The sequence below is a fragment of the Mobula birostris genome, chromosome 1 (genome assembly GCF_030028105.1).
Source record: "Mobula birostris isolate sMobBir1 chromosome 1, sMobBir1.hap1, whole genome shotgun sequence".
NCBI classification, from domain to species: domain Eukaryota; kingdom Metazoa; phylum Chordata; class Chondrichthyes; order Myliobatiformes; family Myliobatidae; genus Mobula; species Mobula birostris.
The window spans coordinates 191,020,926-191,048,319 of NC_092370.1; the positions used below are offsets into that span (position 1 = coordinate 191,020,926).

At 38.9% G+C, this 27,394-nt stretch overlaps 1 protein-coding gene across 1 annotated transcript; it reads left to right on the plus strand.

Moving 5' to 3' along the window:
* Positions 1 to 26,022, plus strand: trappc6b (trafficking protein particle complex subunit 6B). Its single transcript, XM_072267850.1, has 6 exons — positions 1 to 234; positions 10,528 to 10,595; positions 11,720 to 11,837; positions 20,616 to 20,699; positions 23,324 to 23,417; positions 25,367 to 26,022. The coding sequence occupies exons 1-6, from the start codon at positions 139 to 141 to the stop codon at positions 25,396 to 25,398; spliced, it is 492 nt and encodes a 163-aa protein (XP_072123951.1). The 5' UTR covers positions 1 to 138; the 3' UTR covers positions 25,399 to 26,022.
* Positions 26,023 to 27,394: the final 1,372 nt, after the last annotated feature.

The following is a 27,394-nucleotide window of genomic DNA, read 5'->3' on the forward strand; positions in this document are numbered from 1 at the left end:
CGGAGAAGAGACCGCCCCGCCGCGCCGCGCCGCAGCTGTCAGACGGTGCTGGCGTCTCGCCGGATGGACTCGGGTCCTTCTTGCTTCTCCGTTCTAGCCGGTGAGCCCCGGCCTCGGTTGGTCCTCACCGTGTGAAGGATGAACAAACAAGACATGGCGGACGAAGCTCTCTTTCAGTTGCTTCACACCGAGATGGTTTCTTACGTTTATAAATGGGCGGAACAGGGAGAGATGGTGAGGAAGCGGCCGGGGGCTGGCTGGGCAGCTGGCTGCTTGGCAACAAAGCTCGGCCCTCGCACTGCGGGCTCGGCGGCGGTTTTAAGCATCAGGCATCAAACAAGTTCCGTCGTTATCGTCCAGTCTGTTAGGCAGGTTGTGTGGAAGATTTTGGTAATGCACTCTTTCAGAATCCAGGATCGGCAACTTGCTATCCTGATAATCAAATGTAAAATAAGTTCTAAACGACGTCGGATCTTCCTAAATTGTAGAATGACATAAAAATGTAGCAGGATTGTAGACGCGCTAAGTATAATTGCGGAAAGGTTATGTTTTCTATTTTGTCAATACTAGTAATTTGCAAAAAACAGAACGGTAGGCGTATTTGTTTTGGGACGGGTGAAACAACTGAACATACACCTGGTTGGAGGAGGTGGATGCTAAAGATGTATCACATAAAGCTAGCTTTAGGAAACTTCTACTCTGACTTACATTGTTGCAGATCTGGGCATGCATGTGACAATCCCTCGGTGTTGCTCCCTTCCATTGCTGGAGTTGTTTGTCGTTGCCTTTGTTACCTTAATGAATCTGGCATACGGGTCAGTGAAGTTTAGCATATGGGTGAGAGAGTCGTTGTGTAAAGGGATCGGAAGGATACTCATTGTTTGGCGAAAGGCTTTTGATGGAATCTGCAATTCTGCAAAATCACAGTATATTAGGTCTTTAATCATGTAATGTCATTACTTGCTTTCAACAGCATGTGTACTTGAGCCGAGCTTAGTGAATATTGGTATCACATAAAGTGAGGCCACTGACCTATGACTTCTTCAGCTTTTTTCACCCCAATGCTGTACTTTTCCTTTTGGACAAGGTGCTTGCTATGCCATGTTTGGAATATTTAGTTTAGGAAAGATGCTGTGAAACTGGAAAGAGTGCTGAGGAGATTTATGAGGCTGAGGTTGTAGGGACTAAGTTACAGGGAGAGGTTGGGACTTTTTCATTGGCACATAGAAGAATGAGGGGTGATCTTATAGAGTGTGTAAAATCATGAGGGGGGGGATTGAGAGGGTCGATGTGTGCAGTCATTTTCCCAGGATTGAAGAATCAACATCTGGAGCAATTGTAGGTTTAAGGTGAGGGGGAGAGATTTAATAGGAACCTGACTGGCAACTTTTCCACCCAGAGCGTGGACAGTGGCCACTAGCTTTAGAGGGTAGGTTGTGGCAAAGCCTGTTTCTACTATTAGTGGAGAAAATATTTAGTGTAGTTACTGAGCAGCTAATGATCAAAACCTCAAGAAGCTTCTATATCTCATGCAGGACATCCAAGTGGGGAATAATAAAGTTTTGCCTACATGAAAAGTCATTTGTAATTCATTTCCTCATATATCATGACTAGATTTTGACTTAATGTGACCCAGGTTGTAGAAAACATGTGAAACTGCCTAGCAGGTGGATTTTACAGAGGAAGAGCCAGGATAATCTTGGTTGTTGGAATCAAATTAATGTCGCTCCAAGAGTTCCTCAGGGCAGTGTTCCAGACTCAATTATTTTCTGTTTCATCCTCCTTGCATTAAGGTCAATTTTATGGCTGCAAAGAGTTCAGCTTCTTTGGCAGTTCTTCAGAAAATGAAGTGGTTTGTGCCAGCGTGAGCAGGGTTTCAGCATCATTCTGGTATGTACTGAAATGGCAAATAACATGAGTGTCACAGGTAAAAAGAGAATGAAAATTGACAAAACCTTAAGCTCTGTAATTTCCTCTTTAAATGTTCCACATCCTTGAAAGCTATTTCTTTGACTAACCTTTCTAGTCACATATCCAAATGACTCTTTTAGTGGCTTCCTGGCAAATTTTGATTGAACTCACTTTGTGAGACATTTTACTGTGTTTGAAAACTCTAGATTTGTGCATGTTGCTCTTTGTGGCATGCCACCAGAGGTATTCATCATTTTTCCTTCCTCCTTCCTCCTGCTTGACCCAAAGGGTTAACTCTTTTCATGTGTTGTATTCCAGTATGCTTTTTATTTCAGATTTCCAAAACCTGAATTATTTTTAATAACCAGTATTGAAAATCAGTACTCTGCAGCAGTTGGCAAGGCACTTTTGGTGGTACCACTTAGATCCATAATTCCCACCACCAGGAAAGATACAACCAGCTTGTGTAAGGGAGCATCACGATCTTCATCATCCCTTCCAAAACACCTACTCCTCTGCCCCAGGATTTTTTCGTTATCAACAGGCCCAACTCCTAAAAATCCTCACCTAAAAATGCAGTCAGAAAAGTTCAGGCTTAGTGGAAGTATCCTACAATCTACTACCATAATTTCACAGACACATGAGAATCAAAATAGAATGCTAGGTTTGACAAAATCAGCAATGTACTGTGAATCTTTTAAAAGCTATTTGGCCATATTTTGGGAGTGTGGTAAGGCCATTTCTATTGAATTTTATGCGTTATAGGCCGTGTCAGTGTTGCTTGTAGCCTTATCTGCACTGAGTTGTCATTTGTATTTGATCACACTGTAATAGACATTAGAAAAAGATAAATTGGTTTATTATTGTGACATCTACCGATGTACAGTGAAAAATCTGTCTTGCACACCATTCACACAGATCAGTTCATTACACTGGTGCATTGAGGAAGTACGTGGTAAAACAATAACAGAACACAGACCGAAATGTCAGTTACAGACAAAGTACAATGTGCAATGCCATAACAAGGTAGATTGTGAGGTCAAAAGTCTGCCTAGCATACTAGGGAATTGTTCAATAGTCTTACAACAGCAGGGTAGAAGCTGTCCTTGAGCTTGGCGGGATGTGCTTTCAGGATTTTGTATTTTCTCCCTAATGAGAAGGGGAAGAAGAGGATTGTCATCATCTCAAGTCCTGCAGTGATGGTAGACTACAGCCTTTTCTGCTGTTCTGACAGTTCACTGTAGTTTTTGTATATTGTGAGAGGATGTTGCACTAAGCCAGAGAGTAATATTTGATGTGACGATGATCTCCGTGATTGTGGTGTAGAATTGCACCAGTATGTTCTGGGGAAGATGGAATTTTACCAGCTGCTGCAAGAAGTATACCCTCTGCTGAGCTTTTTTGTTAACGAAGGAGGTGTGGTTCTCCCACGAGGTTCTGCGAAATAACGATGCGAGAATGTTGAAATGGTGCGAGCTGTAGAGTTGTTGATGATGAGTGGGTGGACACATTTCTCCTGAATTCAATATGCAACTCCACAGTTTTGAGAGCATTCAGCTCCAAGTTGTGATTGCACCTGGGCTATATGCTTCCTGGTGGTATTTGAATACAAGTTCTTGCTGTTGTTCTTGTCAGCTATTGAACCAAACAGTATTTTGGAAAATGTCATGAACTTGTTTTTGTTCAAGAAAAATATAAAAGTTATTTTCTTTTGATATTCAGTTAAAATTATCTTTTTGTATCCTTCCGTCCTTCAAAAAGACCTTCTTGATTTCATAATATTTGTTACTCTTTCCAAAAAGATGAACAATAAAGTATTTGTTTGTTGCCTTAGCGTTTTAAAAACATCATTGGCTTGTTCTAGCTCCGAACTTCAGGATTTGAAGTGTAGCAGATTTCATTTGCACAGTAGTTGATACATGAAACTCACTGATGCTGCATCTGCCAGAGATATTTTCACTTCACAAATGTTGTTTTGTGGTGGAATCCTCTTTGAGAAGGATTGGTCAATAGCATTGTAATTCTTTTGAGGTCTGCTTATGTGGTGCAGTTAATACTTTATTCAGAATACCTTTCCATTTTTAAAAAAGGAAACTGCTCAACTTGATTATCATTTGATTAAGATAAAAAGATACTTGACATAAACTTGTTTGATGAGAAGCGTTTGAAATCTGTAGTGTAGAATCTAATGTTTAGAAGAGAATTGATATTTGGAATATTGATATTTTCCAGTGTGGAGATTGAATCATAGCTGTGCATCTAATGGCTGTTGGAGGAACAGTATAGGCAGGAAGGAAGTTCACCATTATGTTGGGCTTCAAGTTGTACAAAGTACAGGAAGAGTAACGGAGAACAAACAAAATAGAAACAGAAGTTGAAAAGTAGCCAACAAATTTCTAAATGGTCTGTTGTCAGAAGAACTGAAACTGCTATTGAGGGTATTATGACAAAAAATGGTGATGTATTGAAGACGTTCTTAGTTTGAGATTAAGGTTTGCTAATAGAACTATATGTCAGTAGACATAGTCTAATCAAAGAAACTAAATGCATCTGGGTACAAGTATAAATTGAAGGCTGTCTAGGCAGTGTTGAGATGGTGTGGATGGACTCGAGCTCACAATCTACCTCGCAATGATCTTGCACCGTATTATTTACCTACACTGCACTTCCTCTGTAGCTGTGACATGTTAGTCTGTATTGTGCTTTACTTGTTCTATCACAATGCAGTGTGTAATGATCTGATCTGTGTGAAGAGTATGTAAAACAAGGTTTTCGCTCTATCATGGCCAATGTGACAATAATGAGCCAATTCCAAGCTGATGGAAATGCATGGCATTTTGATAGGTGCAATGCTGTATTTTATTCTGAACATCACTGATAATGAACCTGTTAGCTGTGCAAGTTCTATGCTGTGATAAATTAGAATTGGTGACTTAAATCATAGTTATATTCTTGTATCATCAATCCAACATTGATACTTCATTCTTTGTGCTAAATACAACTTTGTTACTAGGGAAGTAAAGTATTACTGTGCAGCTCCTGTGGCTAAATCGGAGAACTGCTGGTCGAAAGCTCTGAATGGTTGCCAAATCTCACCACTTTAATTTTGCTATAGAGATATTTGTATAATCAGTGAACAAATTGGATACACCTTACAGTAAATCCCCACAGTTATCTTGTTACATACACCTGTTAGGGTGCATTCTCCAGTTACCTTATAAGGTAACCGTAGCCTTCAGCCAGGAGCAGATGTCATCAGGTGCTTCCCAACCTTCACAGAGTGTTTCGACCCTTAACCACGACACTCTCCAGTTGGTGGGCCGGCAATGGTGGCCAAATCACTGCCCATCTGCTCCTGGCTTCCAGCTTCCCTCCTCTCGCCTACTCCAAATCCAACAAGAGGCTTGTTCTGCCTCTTCCTCCATCTTACAAGCTGCTTGTTTTTTGCTGCTCTCGTCCAGGCCCAGATCTGACAACAACTGCCATACTGAATTGGCTGGAAAACCTCTGCAGCCGATCTCCACAGGGAACAACCATGCCTGCCATCCCTTGTCTTTGCACTCCTGCACTAAGGTCTGGTACTTCAAGGCCTTTCTCTCGTGGGCCTCTTCCCATCCCTCCTCCCACGGCACAGTCAGCTCAATCAGAATTATTTTCTTGTCTTCAGTTGACCACAGTACAATGTCTGGGTGTAGGGTTGTGTGCACCACATCCGGGAACTGCAGCCTTCTTCCCACCTTGACCCTCATCTCCCAGAACCTGGCCGTTAGCAGCAGATTGGGCTTTGGTTGTCTGGTTACAAAAGGCCTGGCTTCCTCTTTGATGAAGGTGATGGCCTTCCTCAAATCTGTGCCGGCCGTCCTCTTCTTGCATCTCTCCCGCTCTAGTGTGTCAGCAAGAGCCAGAAGCACCTTATCACGGCGCCACCTATACCGTCCTTGAGTTAGAGCTGTTTTACACCCGGACAGTATATGAGCCAGTGTCCCCTTTTGACCATGGAACTTACAGTTCGGGTCCTCTCTCATCCCCCATGTGTACAGATGTAATGGTGAAAGAAGGGTGTCATACATGGATTGCAAGAGGAAGGAAATACGGAAGGGCTCCAGTCTCCATAACTCTGCCCATGAGAAATTGCACTTAGGCAGATCCCATTTTGTCCAGGCACCCTGGGACCCTTGTTCCACTACCTTTGACATCTGCTTCTCTTCCTCACGGATCTGTACTTCTGCCTGTACCATGTCTTGCCTGTTCCTTATGCTTGCATTTCCCCACTGCTGGAAGTGAACTGAGCTGAGGCCTTGCCACCTGACGCAGGGGTTGCCGATGATATCTCGCAGCTTCAGAAAATACACTGCCTGCTCCACAGCTGCATTGGCTGCCCAACCGCCCAGATCTGGTTGTAACGCCTGCTTGCTTTACCAAGACGTCATTGGAATCTCTCAAGCTTAATAAGGCTCTGCATTTTGCCACCTTGAATTCCTCCACAACAGATGACAGGGGAAGCTGCAGTTGCCCAGAATGAATATAGAGGCCCACTGAAGAGAAGCTTGGCGGAACTCCCAACCATCTGCGCAGGTGCTTGTTGGGTTTCCTCTTGATGCCCTCTACGGCAGTCATGGGGAACTCATAAAGTGTGAAGAGCCAGAGAAGCCTGGGCAGAATGCCGTAACTATTCAAATGGTAAAGTGACTTAACTGAGTAATTATAAATGTGTTGCTGCCATAAAAACTTCACAACTCATTTTGAACATTCAAGCTGGAACATTAATTTTTAAGTAGTGATAGATAGATGACAGGTTTAAAGAATATTGAAATGTTTAGCTATGAAAATTGTCATCATTTAATTGAGGGTGGGGGAAGGGAATGATATTTAGTCAAAACGGCATTCTGTAGGTTACGGGTACAGGTTGTCTCTGGGTTATGAGCACCCAATCTTTGCATACAAGTCAGCTTTCCTGATCGTACTAAATTCAGAAGTTCAACTTGCTTAAATATGTTTATTTCTCTGAATGGCAGAGCTATTTTCATCTCACTTCTCCACAATTGTAGTAGTTGCTATTTTTTTAGTCAGTCTTGTGTCCTTTTGATGCCATTCATTACAATACTGTGGAAGTATAATTACCATTTTAAGTGGTCTTTGTGTAATTTCTGACTTGAGGACAAATTTAACTTGAGGACAGCTGCAAAGACGGAACCTATTCATTACTCGGGGATGGCGTGTACAGCATAACGTTCACCGAAGAAATTTTATTTCTGAAGATTTGGTGGTATTAAGTTGAGCTAGGAAGTGTGCTGTAGTCTCTTGCGCCTGAAAGACTTATTGCAAAAGAATGTCAATACAAAATAAAAAAAAAATTCTAGTCTTTATTCAGCAATCAAGATGAATTCTCCAGTCTCCTGTGATTTTAGATAAGAGATTCAATGGCTATTGATTACTCAAATGGAAGACTTTTCCCCCTCTATCATTTTAGATGTCACAGAACATTTGTTCAGCATGGAACTTAATTTAATTTTAGAAGAACTGAATGATGATAGGCTGTGCGGTGAGACAAAGCCTTGTTAAACCTTTGTCCTTAAAGAATTTTGACATATTTGGAGCACGGTTAAGGGAAGTTTTATGGTAATGTCCTTCCTTTGCACATAATGTCATGTTCTACTAGGGCATGTAGCCCAGAAAAGATCTCCTGCTTCTGGAATTAGAGCCCATGCACATCTCTCATTTATTCACTGTTAATGTCCACAACGAATAACTGTAATGTTTTCCATTTGTTGCATTTAGAATCTTCGAATATGCAGTGTACATTATAGAGCTTGTATAGTTAAGGTAAACATAAAGTTCTCAGCTTACACATGAAATGTTGAGAGATGAAATAGTCCTATTTGTTTACTTACTGATCATGGGAAAATATTTTTGACTTGGTGTGCAGTTGAACCTGTTGGCAGAGAAAAGTGAGTGAAAAGTGAGTGAATGAATGAATGAAATTTATTTCGGTCAGTACAAACATAACAAAAAGCATCATTTTCAACAATGATTTCATAATGATGATTTCATAAGACAAAATTACAAAAAAAAATAGATATTCTGTAACAGACCGAAAGGGTGTAGGCTGAAGCTACAGCTTATTACGCCTACCCCTCTTACTTATACAACAACATATTTGGTGTCAATCATAACATCAAAACAAAAAATTTCATAATCATTTAACACAAAATCCAGTTCCAAGTATCATTTATTTACATTACTGCCATTCATTTTAAATCATATATTTTATATTTGTTCATCAAATTATTTTTAAATAATTTGTTAAACTTGTTAAGTGTGGTACATGTTTTTAAATTCTCACTACAACTGTTCCATAGATTCACCCCTCTGACTGAAATACAATGATTTTTTACATTTGTTCTTATCCTTTGTTTTTGAAATATACATGTTCCTCTCAAATCATGTTGCCTTTCCCTCATTTTAAACAACCTTTGGGTACTTTGTGGTAGCTGTCCATTTTTTACTTTATACATAATTTGTATTATTTTAAAATCTACGAAATCTAAATAGTGGATTAGTTGGCTCATAATAACTTGTCTTATTTACAATTCGTATGACTTTTTTTGGAGTAGAAAAATTGAGTTTGTATTTGTTTTATATGTATTTCCCCATACCTCTACACAGTAAGTCATGTATGGGACTATAAGTGAACAGTATAATATGTACAAAGATTCCTGATTTAAGAAATCTTGTGCTTTGTACAGTATTGCAGTAGATAAATAGAAATAATAATCCAGCTACTTCCTTTAAATGATGATCACTTGCAGTGTCCCAGATCTTTTCCTTCCAAGTCACGTATGTCTTGTGGCTGGAACTTGAGAAGCATAGAGGGATAGCTTAATTTCCAGTCCTGATGAAGGGTCTCAACCTGAAACGTTGACTCTATTCCTTTCCATAGATGCTGCCTGACATGCTAAGTTCCTCCAGCATTTTGTGTGTGCTACTCTGGATTTCTAGCATCTGAGGAATCTCTTGTGCTTTTGATATATTTCTAGTTCTTTATTCCACAAGAACATGTGTGACTTCCTCTTGCTCTGGCCTAAAACAGTCAGAATGTCTTCAAACTCTGAATATTGCATTTTGTTTTGGAGAAAAGTCATTTGTGATGATATTTCATATCCTATCAAATCTGAATTAATAAGTATTTGGAGGCACTTGAAGCTCAAAAACTAAAGAAAAAGTTTTTTAAATTTTGTGTTAATTTAGATCTTGTGGGTGCATATGTTTCCATTCACATAGATCATGACTATATTAAAATTCCTGTAATTTAAAGAGTGTCATTTAGTGAGCATGGGTGCTCAGAGTAATGGACTCAGGCAATCAGCCAATCTTTGAAATCAGCCAATTAAGTACTGTTTAATTGGAACTGATTGCTTACCTACAGATCTCAGACTGGTACCTGAATATAAAGTTTTTATTTGAGGTTTGAGGATTGAATTTGGTTACGTTAATTTTTCATCAGTGTTGTAGATTATATGTATTAGTGGAATTAACAAGTTAGTTTCATGCATTTTTTTTTCAGTCTTTAAGATATTATTGTTAACAAGAGATGCCTAAAGTACCTATACAGTGGCATGCAAAAGTTAGGGTGCCCCTCGTCAAAATTTCTGTTACTGTGAATAGCTAAGCGAGTAAAAGATGACCTGATTTCCAAAAGGCATAAAGTTAAAGATGACACATTTCTTTAATAGTTTAAGCAAGATTACCTTTTTATTTCTATTTTTTACAGTTTCAAAATAACAAAAAGGGAAAAGGGCCCGAAGCAAAAGTTTGGGCACCCTGCATGTTCAGTACTTAGTAACACCCCTTTTGGCAAGTATCACAGCTTATCAACGCTTTCTGTAGCCAGCTAAGAGTCTTTCAATTCTTGTTTGGAGGATTTTCACCTATTCTTCCTTGCAAAAGGCTTCTAGTTCTGTGAGATTCTTGGGTTGTCTTGCATGCACTGCTCTTTTGAGGTCTATCCACAGATTTTCGATGATGTTTAGATTGGGGGACTGTGAGGGCCATGGCAAAACCTCCAACTTGCGCCTCTTGAGGTAGTCCATTGTGGATTTTGAGATGTGCTTAGGATCATTATCCTGTTGTAGAAGCCATCCTCTTTTCATCTTCGGCTTTTTTACAGATGGTGTGATGTTTGCTTCCAGAATTTGCTGGTACTTAATTGAATTCATTCTTCCCTCTACTAGTGAAATATTCCCTGTGCCACTGGCTGCAACACAAGCCCAAAGCATGATCAATCCACCCCTGTGCTTAACAGTTGGAGAGGTGTTCTTTTCATGAAATTCTGCACCCTTTTTTCTCCAAACATACCTTTGCTCATTGCAGCCAAAAAGTTCTATTTTAACTTCATCAGTCCACACCAATCTTGCTTAAAATGTTGAAAAGAATGTTTCATCTTTAACTTTATGACTTTTGGAGATCAGTTCATCTTCTACTCGTTTAACTATTCACAGTAACAAAAATTTTGACCGGGGTGCCCAAACTTTTGCATGCCACTGTAGGTTCCTCTAACTTTATTGGTAATGCTCCACAATTACACACTTGTTATTTTTTTCTGCTCCTTTTTCTCAGGAAAGTGGAAGGTATGTCACCAAGCTGGAAAACATGGGATTCCGAGTAGGCCAAGGACTAATAGAAAGGTAATAAGCAATGGTATTTTCTGAAGAAATACAAAAAGAAACAGATTCTTATATTGTGAACAGCATCATCTACTGAGGGTATATTTTCATCAGGAAAGCTGTGCTTGTTGGTTTAAGAGTGGGCTGCAAATTTGCAACTCCAACTCATGGTCCCTACAACAGTAGACTAATGTATGATTTGTTAATAGGGAGAGTTTGTAGGGAATGAAAGACTATTTTTGTTAATTGGAGTAAAATTCTATATATGCGAAATTTAAAAATAGCTAACATCAATATATAAGTTGCATTCATGTTAGTCCCATACCTTTAGTGGATAACATTTTATTTCATTAAGCTTGAAGTCCTCATTCACTTGGAAAGCATATACATATTTTGGTCATAAAGGATTACATTATTGGTGCTGAATGGCCAGATGAGGGGACTCTGCCCAAAACGTCGACTACTCTTTTCCATAGATGTTGCTTGGCCTGCTGGTTTCCTCCAGTATTTTGTGTGTGTTGCTTTGGATTTCCAGCATCTGCAGACTTTCTCTTGTTTCTAACTTCTTCTTGGCTGCTTTTAATCCAGTTGGTCAGTTTCATCTAGATCTTAATGAGTTGCAGTTTTTGTTTTCTGAGTCGTAACTTCATTTACTGTTTTCTCCCTGGTTTGGGTGTTGGCAGAGGACTTCAAACAGGTTGTGGTTTTCATTTTGCCTCTGGGCTCAGGTCTGCGTTGATAGAGCTTTTGTTTTGCAGAAAAAAGTAATATCTTACCATCTTTGCATAAATTGCCTGCCCAGCTGCCCCCACGTTTCTTTGTTATACTTCCATCTACACATAAATGGAAGGATGTCTTACTGAGAAATGAGTAGACACGTCTTGTGGGATTTGTCCCAAAAAAGAGAGCACTTTGCACTTGGGCCACAGTAACATTGTACCTTGTCTAAGTGGTTTTGGTTGTAGGGCTGATTTGGATAAAAGAAAATAGGTTATGCGTTAGGGGATTAAAACCACTGGTTTGTTGTAAACTGAATTTTTGATAGTGAAGTTGCTTTGTCTTCAGGTAACATATTTTAAAGCTGAATTATTGATAATCTTTAACAAAGCATTTGGATGTTCATATATTGTCTGGTTTGATCACAGGTTCACTAAAGATACAGCACGATTCAAGGATGAATTGGATGTTATGAAGTTTATTTGTAAAGACTTCTGGACAAGTGTATTTAAAAAGCAGATCGATAATCTTCGGACCAACCATCAGGTATATTGTTCTCAGATGTTTAAAGTACCTATTAATTAAGTAGTTGTGTAGTTAAAATAACCTGAAATTTGCTAACATAAATTGTTATTATCACAACAAATTGAGAAATAGATGTCCATGAGCCAGTCTTCATTGGAGGAGAGGGTCATCAACTTTAAATTCCTCAGTGTTATTATTTTGGAGGACTTGTCCTGGGTCCAGCACATAAGTGCAATTATGAAGAAAGCACGGCATCATCGCCTTTACTTCCTTAGGAGTTTGTGAAGATTTGGCATGATATCTCAAACTTTGACAAACTTCTATAGATGTGCAGGGGAGAGAATATTGATAAGCTGTATCACAGTCTGGAATGGAAACACCAATGCCCTTGAACGGAAAATCCTACAAAAATTAGTGGGTACAGCCCAGTCCATCACGGTTAAGCTGTCCCCACCATTGAGCACATCTACATGGAGTGTTGTCGCAGGAAAGCAGCATCCATCTTCAGAGACCCCCCCCCCCCCACCCCACCACCACCACCGAGGACATGCTCTCTTCTCACTGCTGCCAACAGGAAGAAGGTTCAGCAGCCTCAGGACTCACATTACCAAGTTCCGGAACAGTTATTACCTCTCAACCATCCGGCTCTTGAACCAAAGGGAATAACTTCAGCCAATTTCAAATGGCCTATCATTGAAATATTCCCACAACATATGGATTCACTTTCTTAGAGTCTTGTACTTGCATAGTTTGTTGTCTTTTGCACACTGGTTGAACAAAAGATAAATGTCTTCCATTGATTCTATTATGGTTATTATTCTATTCTGGATTTATTAGGTATGCCTGCAAGAAAATGAATCTCAGGGTTGTACATGGTGACATAAATGTACTTTGATAATAAATTTACTTTGAACTTTGAAATAGTAATAGGGTATGTGCACATATTGTGGTTGTATTATTTTGCTTTGACAAGTTGTCTTTTTTTTTACTAAATTTCACTGAAAAAACATGAATATCATCTGGCAATACGTGAAAAGAGACAGGGAAAGACCATTGAAGCACGACTAAGCAGAGGACTGTCTCAGAGTTGATGCTGGTGAAATGGATTTCATGGGCTCCTTGGTTTAGTGAAATTATACAGAATGAATTTTGCTGAGGGTGTTAGTTGCTGTGTTTATTATTTACTGCATCTCCTTTGTCTTGACTCATTCTGGATCTTGCTGGCTGAGGCTGGGAGCCCCAGCAAATTTTTACTCTAAGGTAATTGATCCAGATTTATACACTGAATTTTAATATGTGCGTTGTTGCCTCATCTTAAAATCAATGTGTAAAGAATGTTCATTTTCAGTTATTTAAAAAAAAAGGTAGATTGAATTCAGGATAAACTGGGCTGAATGGTTTTGTATTAAATATTATAAAAATAAAATGAGATACTGTCAGTAAATTCACACAAGAATAAGTCATCTATATATAACCAATATATAATTTAATGCAATGAGATCCCCAAGAAAACTTAATGATGACCTTATGTGCTTAACATTCTAATCATTACCAGTTTTGTCATTTTCCACTTAACTAATTTCCAGCAAGTTTTTAAAATCTCATTTTAAACCCATTTAATTTAATATTGCATGTGCAATTCTCTTTATAGTCTCCTTTAATCTTATGAATGCCAGTAAAGAAACAGATTTAGAGTTGCTCTCCCACGCCACAATTTACAGGAAGCAGTGCAATGGATGAAAGACAAAGATAATTTCATATGGTATGATTTATTAGGAATAAGATGAAAGGAAAAGTCTGTTAGTACTATGTAAATCTCAAACATAACAAATGATAGGCCAACTAGAGCCTGATAACAAGTAATGGCGGGTGCGACACAGATATTAAATACAGAATAGCAATGGCGAAAGGAGTTTTCCGAAAAATGAAGAACATATTAACAGACAGAAAGATGAGCACGTACACTAAAAACAGAATACTGCAGTGCTACATTTATTCTATCCTGACTTATGGAAATGAATGCTGGACCATTTGTCCAGCAATGGAAAAGAGACTAGAAGCAGCTGAATTATGGTTCTACAGGAGAATGTTAAAAATATCATGGACCACACACACATCAAATGAAGAAGTTCTCAGAAGAGCCCAAGCAGTTCCGATCACTCATACCAACAATAAGAGAAAGACAACTCAGGTTCCTAGGACACGTCATGCGGAAAGATGAACTAGAAAAACTTGTACTCTCTGGAAAGATCGAGGGGAGCAAACCTAGAGGAAGACCTCGGCTTATGTACATCAAAAGCATAGCCAGGTGGCTACACATCGAGGAAATGGAAGTCATCCAAAAAACGAAGGATAGATCTATATGGAAAACCATGGTCACCAAAATCCGCATCGGATATGGTACTAGACAGACAGACAATATAATGCCAGTCAGTATGGACTGCAGACCAGGTGTTATAGTATCTTGCTGAACTGCTACTATGGCAAGTTGTTACAAGCATTGTAATTTCTTGTAGTGGTGTATATGACAAAATGCAGCACAAATGGCGGGACATCCCTTTAAGCAAAGGAATTGACTACCTCCAGGCTCTAACATATTACCAGTCTCTGCTGTTGGATACTGATACATTTGATCTAAGATTCTTCAGAAGTCAAGTATGAGGCATAAAACTTCTTGCTCACGATTGTTTATTAAGTGCTAAGAGAACAAGGGGATTGGAAAGAAGAGTAGCGAGAACATAGCCTTCTAGTGAGAGCAGCTGATAGTGGAAAAGGAACGAAAGAGAGCGAGAGCCAATGTACTTTGTTCTTCTTATGCTACTTTGCTAATTCCATTGAATTTCCATGGAAACAGGCATTCTATTCAAATTTTGTAGGTAAAAATTAACAAATCAGATATTCTCCATTCAAATAATGTGATACCCAAGAAATTTCCAGAATAATACTGAAGAACTGTAACCACTGGGAAACACATTGAACAACAGCATATACATAGGTAACAACAATGCCTTTATTTCCTGCGGAGCATCAAGAAGTTCACCTCTGTCCCAGGATACCGATGGACTTTTACTGCTGTACCGTTGAGAGCATACTCACCAACTGCATCTCAGTGTGGTATGGCAATTGTCCCATATCGGACCGCAAAGCACTCCAGCGTGTGGTGAAAACTGCCCAGCAGATTATCGGCACCCATTTGCCCACCATTGAGAACATCTACCATAAACGCTGCCTGGGCAGGGCAAAAAGCGTTATCAGGGATGCATCTCACTGTAACCATGGTGGGCATGTTACTCTCCTCCCATCTGGTAGGCGCTACAGGAGCCTCCGCTCCTGCACCAGCAGGCACAGGAAGAGCTTCATCCCTGAGGCTGTGACACTGCTGAACCTCTCATCACAGTGCTGAGCAGTATTGCATCCGTATTGTACTGTCTCAGTACTTTTATACAAACGTTTGTATTTGTGTGCTAAAGCACATTTTTTATTTGCAGTTATTTTGTAAATAACACTAGTCTTTTCATTTCTGATCAGATGCTAACTGCATTTCATTGGCTTTGTATCTGTACTCGGCACAATGACAATAAAGTTTAATCTAATCTAATTTTGTAAAATTAAACAAACACAAGAAAGTTAAATTACAAAGAAAATAACAATTATGCAGTATAATCCAATATTCCCCTCTTTGATTATAAATTATACATTCAAAATCAGAAAATTCAGAGGAAGAAAAACTTGTGGAATCTATATTAGGTATATAAAAATAAAAAAAACCTAAATTATGGAAATATCAAAGGGTATTCATAGGATTATGTCATTGTTCAATAAATTGTCTTTCTAAGTAGGCACCCTTTCATGTACTTGAACTGCTGTACTAATGATTGCTCTTATACAAGTAAACTGGTCCGAAGATTGTCAATCTGGTTTTTAAATATACTTGTCAAGAGGCCTTTACAAATGAACTTCATAACATCCAATTCATCTTTGAATTGTGCTGTATCTTTAGTAAATCTGTGATCAAACCAGTTAAAATATGAACATACAACTGCTTAGTTAAACATTATCAATAACTCAGCTTTAAAATGATAAGTTACATAAAGACAAAGACAACTTCACCATCACAAATTCAGTTTATAAACAAACCAGTGGTTTTAATAGCCCTATTGCATAACCCATTTCTTTAATCTGAATCAGCCCTACAACCAAAACCGCTTGGTCAAGGTACAATGGAACTGTGGCCCAAGTGCAATGAAAACTCTGTTTTAGGACAAATCCCACAGGACAGGTCTACTCATTGCTCAATAAGACATCTTTCCATTTATGTGTAGATGGAAGTGTAACAAAGAAATGTTACAAGAAGGCAGCTGGGCAGGCAGTTTATGCAAAGATGTTAAGATATTATGCTTTTCCCCGAAATAAACATTATCAGTGAAGATCTGAGCCTTGAGGCAAACTGCTTGAAGTACTCTTCCAAAACACAAGCCAGGGAGGAAGAAACACTAAATGAAGCAATGATTGAGAAAACAAAAATCTGTAACTCATTAAGATTCAGATGTAACTGACCAACTGATTCATTTTGGCGCAAACAACAGGAATTCTGCAGCTGCTGGAAATTCAAGCAACACACATCAAAGTTGCTGGTGAACGCAGCAGGCCAGGCAGCATCTGTAGGAAGAAGTGCAGTCGATGTTTCAGGCCGAGACAAAGGGTCTCGGCCTGAAACATCGACTGCACTTCTTCCTACAGATGCTGCCTGGCCTGCTGCGTTCACCAGCAACTTTGATGTGTGTTGATTCATTTTGGAGTGGCTTTTACATTTTAATACAACCACTTCTGATGACTGTATTACATTCATGAGTTCTTGCACTAGTTGGTCATTCTTGATTGGGGTTCCTACAGCTGTAAGGAATCCCCTTGTATCCATTAAGTCTCCAAAATCATGAAAAACTCCAAAAGCATATCAAGATTCTGTGTCAATATCAGCCGATCTTCCTTCTGCCACATTACTGGCTTCAGTCTGAGCTTTCAGTTCTGCCTCTTGCATAGAGGTTCCTGGAGCCATTCTTCCTGATGACAGCTCTTCAGTTTCAGAAATAACAGCCCATCCAGCCATTTGAATTCATTTCTCATCGGTGTACAGAATCAGATTTGGGCTTGAAAAAGGTGCTTCCTTTGTAATAATTTGCATCTTCATGGCATGTTCTTATTCTTGTACAGTCATGGTCATCATAATCTAATAAAATTCAGCATATTCATTCTCAATAAGTTAACATATAAGTTGTCTAGGTTTTACACTCTCAAGGCAAGCAAAGGCTGCAGGGAAGTGCCCCAGTCATTTGACTGTGACAATATGTCCATGACATCCAACTTCGATGGTTGAAACTGAGTCATCAAACTAGAATCCCAAAACTTTTGTGGGGCAGAGGACTGAACTTGTAGTTGTGCTTATTTCTGTTGTCCACCTTGTTTCCTATACCAGTAACTTAGAACCCAATGTCCTTTCTCACCACACAAGTGACACTTTGCTTTAGGGATTGGCCTTAGGGGTATGTCTCAGACTGAGACTGCTGCGATATACATGGTGAATTCCAGTCCAGCCTCTTTCGGTTGTTGGCAGCAGCTGTGGCTGTTGACTAGCAAACAACGACTGTTGACCCATGGTCAGTGGCTGATGATCAACAGGTAACTGACCCTCGTGATGATCTTATTCAGATTTTGATATCTTATCCCACTTGTTCAGTGGCTTGCACTAGCTCACTGTATGGAACACTAACTTCACTCCAACTCCATTTCACCATTTTAGCAATGTCTAGTTTCAAGCCATCCATAAAAAATGACCTCAGGGGACCATATGTAGGTTATCTTTATGTTGGCTTCATTACCACGATGTTCTCTTCATTTATTCCAGGAACTCTTTGATATTTTAACCATGCTGTCCTGTATTGGTCCTCATATTCAGAAACATCTTCAGAAATCTTTTGCTTGCGATCAACTACTTTCCTCCAATCTTTCGATTTTGTTTATCATCTCCCATGTTGTTGCCAACTATGAGTCAACTGTCGGATTTGCTGAGAAGACACTAAAACCAAAATTTGGATGCCATCATATGGGTGCAGTTTATATATGTTTTTGATATGTTGGAGCTCAGCCCAGGTTCATTTTTTTAGGATGTGGAACTTCTTTGGACCATTTATCTTTTTTTTTCTTGGTTGATGGAAAACCATCTGTCTCCTTTCATAGGTTCTTTCTTCAGTCCTGCACGAGTTCACTTCCTTGGTCTTCATTGGACCAAGCTGTGCCATAGCTGCCAATCCTACTGTTCCATCACTGTCACCCTCACTTGAGTTGCTAGAGGCCACTGTAGAGTCCATATCATGTCCATGTTGTAAGAATTCAGATGGTGGTGTTGTTCCGGAGGACTGTCCAACATAGAGGGCAATTCCCAGGAAGCGTCACCGGCAGGACCACCCTCTTGTGGTCTCTGCTGAACTTATTGATATTGCTTCAGTTTGTCTCGAAGCCCTGTACAATGCACTTTGATTCAGTGAGAGAAGGCAATGGCAGGAAAAGAACAAAAGAAAGAGAGCGAGAGTCTACAAGCCAAGTCTACAAGTCTTCTTATACCATTTTCTTATTTCGTTGAATTCCCAAGGATAACAGACATTCCATTCAAATTTTATGGATACGAGTTAACCAATCAGATGGTCCCTATTCAAATATTATGGTAACGAAGAAACTTCTAGAATAATAAGAACTGTGACTACTAGGAAACACACTGAAGAATTGTGTATACATTGGTAATTATATAAAATACAAACAAGCACAAGGAAGATAACAATTATTACCATCTAATCTAACAATGCCTTCTTATTCGCAAACACGAGGGAATCTGCAGATGCTGGAATTTCAAGCAACACACATGAACTTTGCTGGTGAATGCAGCATCTCTAGGAAGAGGTACAGTCGACGTTTCGGGCCGAGACCCTTCGTCAGGACTGTACCCTGGAGTTGTAGCTGACTTTCCTTGTGTTCCCTTGGGGCCAATATTTAATTTTTAGGCAGTGCAGTGTCATGCAGTTTATTCTCCAGTACCCCACAGTTGATTTGCTGTACATTAATTTTATAGCTGTTTTTGGAGTTTGAAATTGTTGCTAATTGATCACAATTATAATTTTGAAAGATGTAATGAACTTCTTGGACTATGTGATTGTTAAAAGTTGACTGGCATAAATTGTTACGGAGCAAACTTAACCTTTTATCACAATCACTTTGATCCATTGTGCCAAATATCCTGTGTTATTTCTAACATTGGAATATATCTTTAACCTTTAAAGTGTGGCTAAAACCTATTTGTAAAAGATTGTTTTGATGTTTGATCTCAGTCTTTTTTTAGAAGTTGCATTTACATGGCACCTTAACACTTGTCACATTGCTTCCGCTTCAGTGAGTTACTTTGAGGTGTAGTGAGCATTATGTTACCAAAATTGTCAGTTTGGTGACATAAATGTTCAAAACTTGCATGATGATGTTGCATTATCAATGGACCATATTGTGCTGGCTTTGCCTGGCAGTTTTCAAACTGAACAGCTGGCAGTCAGCAGCTTTCAGGTACTGTAACTAAATTAGTTTCAAGATTTTAATTTCAGGTAACTAAATTCTATGTTCTCAGTTCTGCACTTGAGTGATCCTGCTATAAGCCTGGATTAGCTGAGTGATGGAAGTCAGCACGTTATTCCATTGTTGTCTCTCCATAGAATTCAATGGCATAGCTATTGGCTGGGACTTTCCAGCATTACACTGGGAATTCAGTGCTCCGATCTTACACTGGTCAGACCTGGCGTAGGGTCCATCATTTGAATGGAGATTCCAAGCTTGGAGTTTAGGCGGGGAAAATGAAAGTTAAGCTTTCTTATGTTGCTTTCTAAGATTAGTTCTGGCCTATTAACATGTTTTCATTGAACTTTATTTATTTTGATTGTTGAAGGAATTCTGATATTTTGTAAATGTCTCTGAATATTAGGGACTTAAGCTGCTGTTTCAGAGCGAGGGATTGAAATTCAGTCCCAGCCTTGCACACAAACTGAGCACAGTGTGCGCATTCTGCCTGTGCCTGTGCAGGTTTCCCCTTGGAGTTCTAGTTCCCTCCCGTATCCCAACAATGTGTGGGGTCGGTGGGTTAATCAGCCCACTATAAATTGCCCCTTAAAGTGTGGGTGAGGTGAGAGTCAATGGGTAATGTGGAGAGAGTATAATGCGATTGAGGTGAATGGATGGTTGATTGTCGGCACAGACTTAATGGGCAGAATGTCCTGTTTCTGTTCTGTACCTCTTTCTGACTCTGACTTCCTGAGGCGAGCTTACTCTGTTTTGTAGAGTGCATTTTGGGCACAATGGGTCTGTTTAGCTGGTCTTCTGCATCTTGCTGAGCTGTACATAAGCAGGTGGCAGACCACGCTGGGTGAGTCTGAACACTGGGCTGAATCAAGCTCAATTTGACTTGAAGGTAACTGACCAATTAATTTTGATTCTGGTATTCAAAGAAAGATTGTTGATAGAAAGTTTCCCACTTTTTTTAGTACGATGTCAAGGAATTTAGAAATTATCTGAAGAGACAGAAATGGTCCAATTCAATATGTTGCCATTAACGGCAATTCAGCACTTATTGTGGTGCTTTAGAGTCAAGATAATTTAATGCTAAGCCCTGGATAAAGGGATGATGGGAAAATAACATTGAAATATGCAAATCAATTTGACTTTTAACACTATTAATATTTTGAACATTTGCATTTTTAATTAATTTTACAGGGTATTTATGTACTTCAAGACAACAAGTTCCGGCTCTTGACTCAGATGTCTGCAGGGAAGCAGTACCTAGAACATGCACCCAAGGTATATCTTGGTGTTATCTTAACTATGTAAATCTACAGACTTACAAGTTGACAATCTGCAAAGAGTACTACAACTTAATTACTTAATGGGGCAGTGGAGAAGTTTAAATCTGAGAGGTATTTAAAATTTTGTGACTCGTAGTTGGTGACAAATGTTGGCTGGTTTAACACTGTCATCTAAGTATATTTAACACAACTTTTTAAGCAGTCATTAGAACATGGGATATTTGTGTAAGATGGTAATTAAGGGTAAGGATCCTTTTCATGGTGAAAAGATCAATATTTGAATTGGAGTAACATGCAAAGGCGTGGTAATTAATTGGGACCAATTATAAATTACAATAGAGAAAAGACAGTATGACTAATAGGGGTAGAAAGGGGTGTGTTGGAGAGAGTAACTGCTACATGGTCATTACAATTGGGCAGGAACTGGGGAACTTGGTACACCTCTTGGTATGCTGAGTTTAATGGGATGGAATTCCTGATGTGGACCACAGGTTGGAGAGGCCCAGATGTGTATTCCTGTTTAGTTTTCAACTGTACATCTAACTCAAACATTTTTAACCTGTATAGTTACTTGCTTGCACTCTTTCTTTCCAGTATTGATTGGACTACTGGATTAGCACAATTGAAATGCAGAAATTCCAAATCAGTGCATTCAGAAATTTTCTTAGGAGATGTAGGAGACTGCAGATGATGGAATCTGGAGCAAAAACGAACAGATGGAGGAACTTGGAAGGTTAGACAGTGTGTGTAGAAGCAAATAGACAGCCAATGTCTTGGGTCAAGACCCTTCATTTGGACTGAAAGAGTAGAGGAAGGTTAGCCAGTGGAAAGCAGTGAGGGTAAGGGTTGGTGCAAGAGCTGGCAAACGATGGATCCAGATGAAGGGGAGTGATCAGCAGTTGATAGAGGGCAGGGTGTAAATCGCATAGGTGATGGGTAGGAGCAGGAATGTGTTCTGGATGATGGAATGTAATAGGAAAGGAAAATAGAGCATGAAACCAAATATGGAAGGTGGAGTGGGCAGAAGGAAATAAGTAGGAGGAGGGGATCCACTGAGAGGACAGTGGCAGTGATGGCCTGACAGGGTAGTGTAGGAGGGAAAAGAAACCAATTGATAGGGGCTGATTATAATTAGTTATAACAAGGCTGTGTTTCATGGACTCTGTCAGGATTTTGTTAAACTCCCTGTTGGAGTTTGTGTTCTGTTTTTTCTTTGCCATCCCATGTGACTATTCAGAGTCTAGCATTTGAGGTTGTGCAGAAGGGTCAGTTTGTCTGACTCCAGGATATTTATATATTGGGAAACAACACAAAATTGAACCCCACCACCCAGCAACCCCTGATTTAACCCTGGCCTAATCATGGGGCTATGTACAATGACCATCTAACCTCCTAACTGGCAAATCTTTGGATTGTGGGAGGAAACCAGAGCATCCATAGAAAATCCATGCATTCCACAGGGAGGACGTACAAATTCCTTACAGATGGTGAAGGAATTGCAGTCTGAACTCCAATTACCCCCCACCCCCCCGAGTTGTAATAGTGCGTGCTGCTACGTGACTGTGTGGCGCCCCCTAGACGTGTATCAAGGCAGGACAAAACAACCTTAATCTGATTTGTTAATAAGCTTAAAAATAATCCATTGAGGAAAATGGTATACGTATTATTATCGTGATATTTTACTGTGGTGGTTTTGTTGAAATTAAGCCACTTTGCTGATGGATTGGAAAATCACTATTTTGCATGCAGCAAATTAGGCAAGTGATGAGATAGTGCCAACTGTCCAGTGAGCAGGAGGAGAAAAAAACACAATTTCCATTCTTTTATATAAGCAAAAAATGGAATTGATAGTGTGGGTAATTTAGAGGACTAACAATTGGAGCAGCTCCTATGATGCTCATTTGATCCTGATCTCCAGTGTGTGTGTTTAGTGGCTGCGTATTCTGTCTGTGATTGTGGATTTCCCGGTGTTGTGGTTTCCTCCTGCATCCCAACAGTGAATTAATTAGCTGCTGAAAGTGGCCCTTAATGTACATGTATGGTGGAAGAAAGAAGGGCATGTGAGAGGATAGTTAAAGAGGGCTGATTGCAAAACTCTGGAAGCTTGACATAGACAGAATCAGCCAAATGGTCCTTGTATTGTAATGAATTATGAGAACATGATCTCTTGGAACATGCAAGCTCAGCTTTGATTACGTAAAGGATGTCTCTCTCACTAAAGTATTGCATGCCAAAATGATGAACTTCATTTTAAGTGTGGGCTTTGATCAGTGTTCTCTGACCAGGTGAACACAAGAATATAGGAGCAGAAGTAGGCAATTAGGCACTTCAATCCTGCCCCACCATTTAATATGATGATGACTGATACCTGCTGACCTCAACTCCTCAGGCTACTAGGCAAGCTAATTTAAAAATGATCTGAACTTCCTTCTCTGGGTATTTGGTTTGCAGTCTATATTTTTAATCTCATTTACAACTTGTTGCTTTCATAATCATTTTTGATTTGTGCTGTCTTGCAGAACTTGGATCTTAATTTGAAGTCCAAGGTGTACCTACTAATTATAGATTTAAGTTCTCTTGGAATATAGCAGAGATTAATAAAATCTTTTTCAATTTCAGTATTTGGCATTTACTTGTGGGTTGGTTCGAGGTGCCTTATCGAACTTGGGAATTAAAAGTATCGTGACAGTAGAAGTTACTACAATGCCAGCATGTAAGTTGTGTGTTGCTTTAATTGTTTTGGTAGCAACTGAAAGTACAATTTACAGTAATTGTACAATTTAAGTATTTTTTGTAATTTTCATGTTACAAGGTTCTGTGGCAGGCTGGTTGTAGATAAACCTTGATTGCTTTTTTTGGTTTGCAGGACAGTGTATCAACTGTAGATTATAATGACTTCCTAGTATTTGAGTCAACAGAATCAACATTCACACCTATTTAGCAGTAAAGATGAGTTTAGTGAGTTTACACAAGAGATTCTGCAAATGCTAGAAATTCAGCCCATGTCCACACTAGACCGGATAATTTTGAAAACGTCGGTTTCGCGTAAAAACAACAGGCGTCCACACTAGGCGTTTTTGAAAATACTTCTATCCTCATTAAAACGGATATTTGGGTGAATCACCTCCTACTGGGCATGCACAGGACACACAGAAAACAAGCGAAGAGAAAACGTTATACATGGTGCGTGTTTGTCCAGTTACAGACTAGAAAAACTTAAAAGGAAATTGCCAAAGGAAAGACTTGGTGCACGTTTGTCCAGAAACATTTCCTACAGCCATAGTCTCTTCACTGATGAAAGGGATGACAGCTACAACTAAATGCAATAAGGCTTGTTACTGGGAAAAAGTGAAATTTGCTGTTACCTCATTTGTTTGCCTTTACCTTTGCCATGTCTTTGTGTATTATTTTGCTGTATTTAACATGTGCAATAAAACGAGTTACTGGGCAAAAGTGACAACTGCATCTATTGAATGTTTGCACAAGCAATACATGAATAAAACACCTTGTTAAATGTATAAAACATCAGCGTTATCTTGTATTTCCATACAATGTAACATTAGGCTGTTACACATCAATTGTCAGATATCGTTGTGGTGTTGGAGGTTGCGTACAAGAAAATAATGAAATGCCGTGCTGCTGCCACCATTTGTTCCGGCACGTCATGACAGCGGTTTTAAAAATAGCCGGTTACCCCGTACACACTACACTGGATATTAGGTGTTTTCAGATTTATTCACTCTGGAGAGCGTTTCTCAAAAGCTCCGTTTTCAGGGGAGGAAAACGCCATTTCAATGTGGACGGAGGGTCAAAACGAAGAGTAAAAGCTTCGGTTACGGAATTATCCGGTCTAGTATGGACGTAGCCTCAGAGTAAGCCATAAAATGCTGGAGAAACTAGGCAGGTCAGGCAGCATCTACAGAAAAAGAATAAACAGTCACCATTTCGGGCTTCAGTCGATTGGAAAGTAAGGGGGGAAAAGCCAGAATAAGGTGGTGGTGGGGGGATGGGAAGGAGTGCAAGCTGGAAGGTGATCGGTGGAAAAGGTAAAGGGCTGAAGAAAAAGGAATCTGATAGAGGAGAGAAAGGGAAGGAGGAGGAGCAGCAGTGGGTGGTGACAGACAGGCGAGGAGAAAGGGGAAGAAGAGTGCCAGAATGGAAAAGCAGGGGGCTGGAGAAATTTGTGTTTATGCTGCTATCCAGATGGACTATGAGGTGTTGCTCTTCCAGTCTGTTTCACCTCATCATGTCAGTAGAGGAGGCCATGGATTGATGGAGATAAAAATGTGTGTTTTGAATTTGACATAAAATATGGAACAGTGCAGGCCCTTTGGCCCATGGTGTTGTGTTGATCTTTTAACCTACTTTAAGATCAATCTAACCTTCCCTCCCACATAGCTCTCTATTTTTCTTTCATTCACGTGCTTATCTAAGAGTTTCTTAAATGTTCTTAACATATCTGCATCTACCACCACCCCGGCAATGCACTCACTGTGTGGGGGAGAAAAAATCTACTTGTTGGATTGCAGTTTTGCAGCTGCCTAACTGATTTGCAATTATTTATTTCTTGTGAAAGCTAATGAGTAATTTTATTGGTGGTGTGGGTGGGGGGCAAGGAGAAAATATAGTTTGGTCTAACTTAAAGTTATCTTACTTTTTCAGGCAAATTCCAAGTAATGATACAAAAGATATAGGAAGTTATTGTCAAAGGTGCTGCTATTGTTGGTAAACATCATTTACAATATCCAAGTGTTATTCTGTAAAATGGCATTGTGATGTTTTGTTTACATGTATGTTTAGGCATTAAAAGAGACTTTTATAATAAACTTATTATAGTAATGCTAACTGGTATTACTGGAATAAAAATCCACTTCAAATTAGAATAATGGAATTTGAGTCCTAGTCATATATTGTAAGTATTATTATGGATGAAGTGAAGTTCTTCAGTGTTCAAACTGAAAAAGGAATGTTGTTTCACCTAAACTCCAATTATGATCTATATGTGCTGAAATTCAAGACAAAATGTTGGAAACAAGTGTGTTCTGTTGGTGTTCTAGAAGGTCTCTGATTATTTAAATATACTTGTTTCTTATTTTCATCGTATTTTCTATTTCGTGACCAAGTACGCTGATTTAGTATCTGTGCATTTGTTACAATTTGGGTATTAAAAAAGTGGAATGGTTTTTATACACACCTCTGCAAGATGAGTGCAAAAATGATGTTGGTAAGAGCATTACCTTTGTGAGTTGTGCACAGAGAGGACTATATTGTGTTTGATATTTCCATGTAGAAACTGTCAAATTAAATTTTTTTGCCTATGCCAGTGTTATTGTATTTTCCCTAGGGACTTGTATTCACAGAAATAGGGTATTTAACTTGACTATGAATGTTGGGGAAATGATTAAAATTGACCTGAATAAATTATTTCATAAAGAATTAAGATCTAAAAAGTGGGCAGAGGGAGGAAAGAATAATTATTTGTTGCACAGACTTGCAGTAGAATATGTGAGTATGAATGTTATTTGGGTGTTTTGCCACGCAATAAAATCTTTGCTGATGTGTGACCTAATTCCACATACATGACTACGTTCTATCTCTTTTAATAACTGACTAACCAAGTTTTGAATTCAAAATACCTGCCCATTATCCCTTCCGGTCAGTCAATTAATGCATTTTAAAAGTTAATATACTGTTAACTAAATGCTTGTAATAACTCCCTCTACAGTTATAAATCCTTTCTTAGATCTCTATGCTGCTGAGTTGGTGCTGCCCGATTTGCTGTTATATCTTCATTTTGGAATGATTCCACCTTCTGTTTTTTTCACATTGACTCTGTACTGCCAACCACATTTACAAAATTTTTTCTTGCTATTTGGCTAAGGAACCATTATTTAGGTCTCACATTCTACCTTGTCTATCTGCTGTATTGTTTTTACTCATTTAAATTACTTTACATCAAGCTTTCACTTTATCTGCAGTATCTAACATGATGATTATATTACTCATATGCTTTTTGTTATATTTGCACCTAATTACATCAACTTTCTCCATTTGCCTCCTCCATCTCATTTACTGATTAAAATTCCTTGTGTCGTTGTCAGTGTCCCATTTACTCAATAATAAAATGAGATGGAGAACAAAGATGTGTTGAATACAGGCCATCGAATGCACCTACATTTTGGACATACAATCTGCTCTCCCATGCCTTGGACCATAATGTACATACAGATAACTAAAAAAAATAAAAATAGGTAATATTGCCTCAAATTTCTACAATCTTGCACTCAAGGCAAAACAAACCTTTTTCCCTCTGCAGCTTTCCATTCAAATCTGTAGTTATAGTCTGAATTTTAACAAATACAATTACTTCTATTATTTAATTTTGTACCTCTTTGGTGTTGTAAGTATGCACTGCTATTCAGGTAATCACTGTCAATTAGCTTGTTTCCATTAAATTAAGTTCAAAATTTAAACTCCAAATGTTAAAGTTTTATTTTTCTTTCTGCCCATTATGTATGAGAACTCCACACAAATTTTCCAATGTAAATAATTTATCACAAATATGACCAGCAAATATTTCATATACAAGTTTGATTAAAACTTTCTACCTCCAATGTTGAGTTCAATTCTATATAATCTACCAACTTCTACTAAATTCCATAATAGATTCTGATATGCATTGGTCTAATA

Excerpts from the sequence above, each read along its gene's own strand:
- trappc6b (XM_072267850.1), top strand. The coding sequence starts at position 139 with ATGAACAAACAAGACATGGCGGACGAAGCTCTCTTTCAGTTGCTTCAC. Across the intron at positions 11,838-20,615 it reads ATCTTCGGACCAACCATCAG|GGTATTTATGTACTTCAAGA; the intron begins GTATATTGTTCT and ends TTAATTTTACAG. Across the intron at positions 23,418-25,366 it reads AGTTACTACAATGCCAGCAT|GCAAATTCCAAGTAATGATA; the intron begins GTAAGTTGTGTG and ends TTACTTTTTCAG.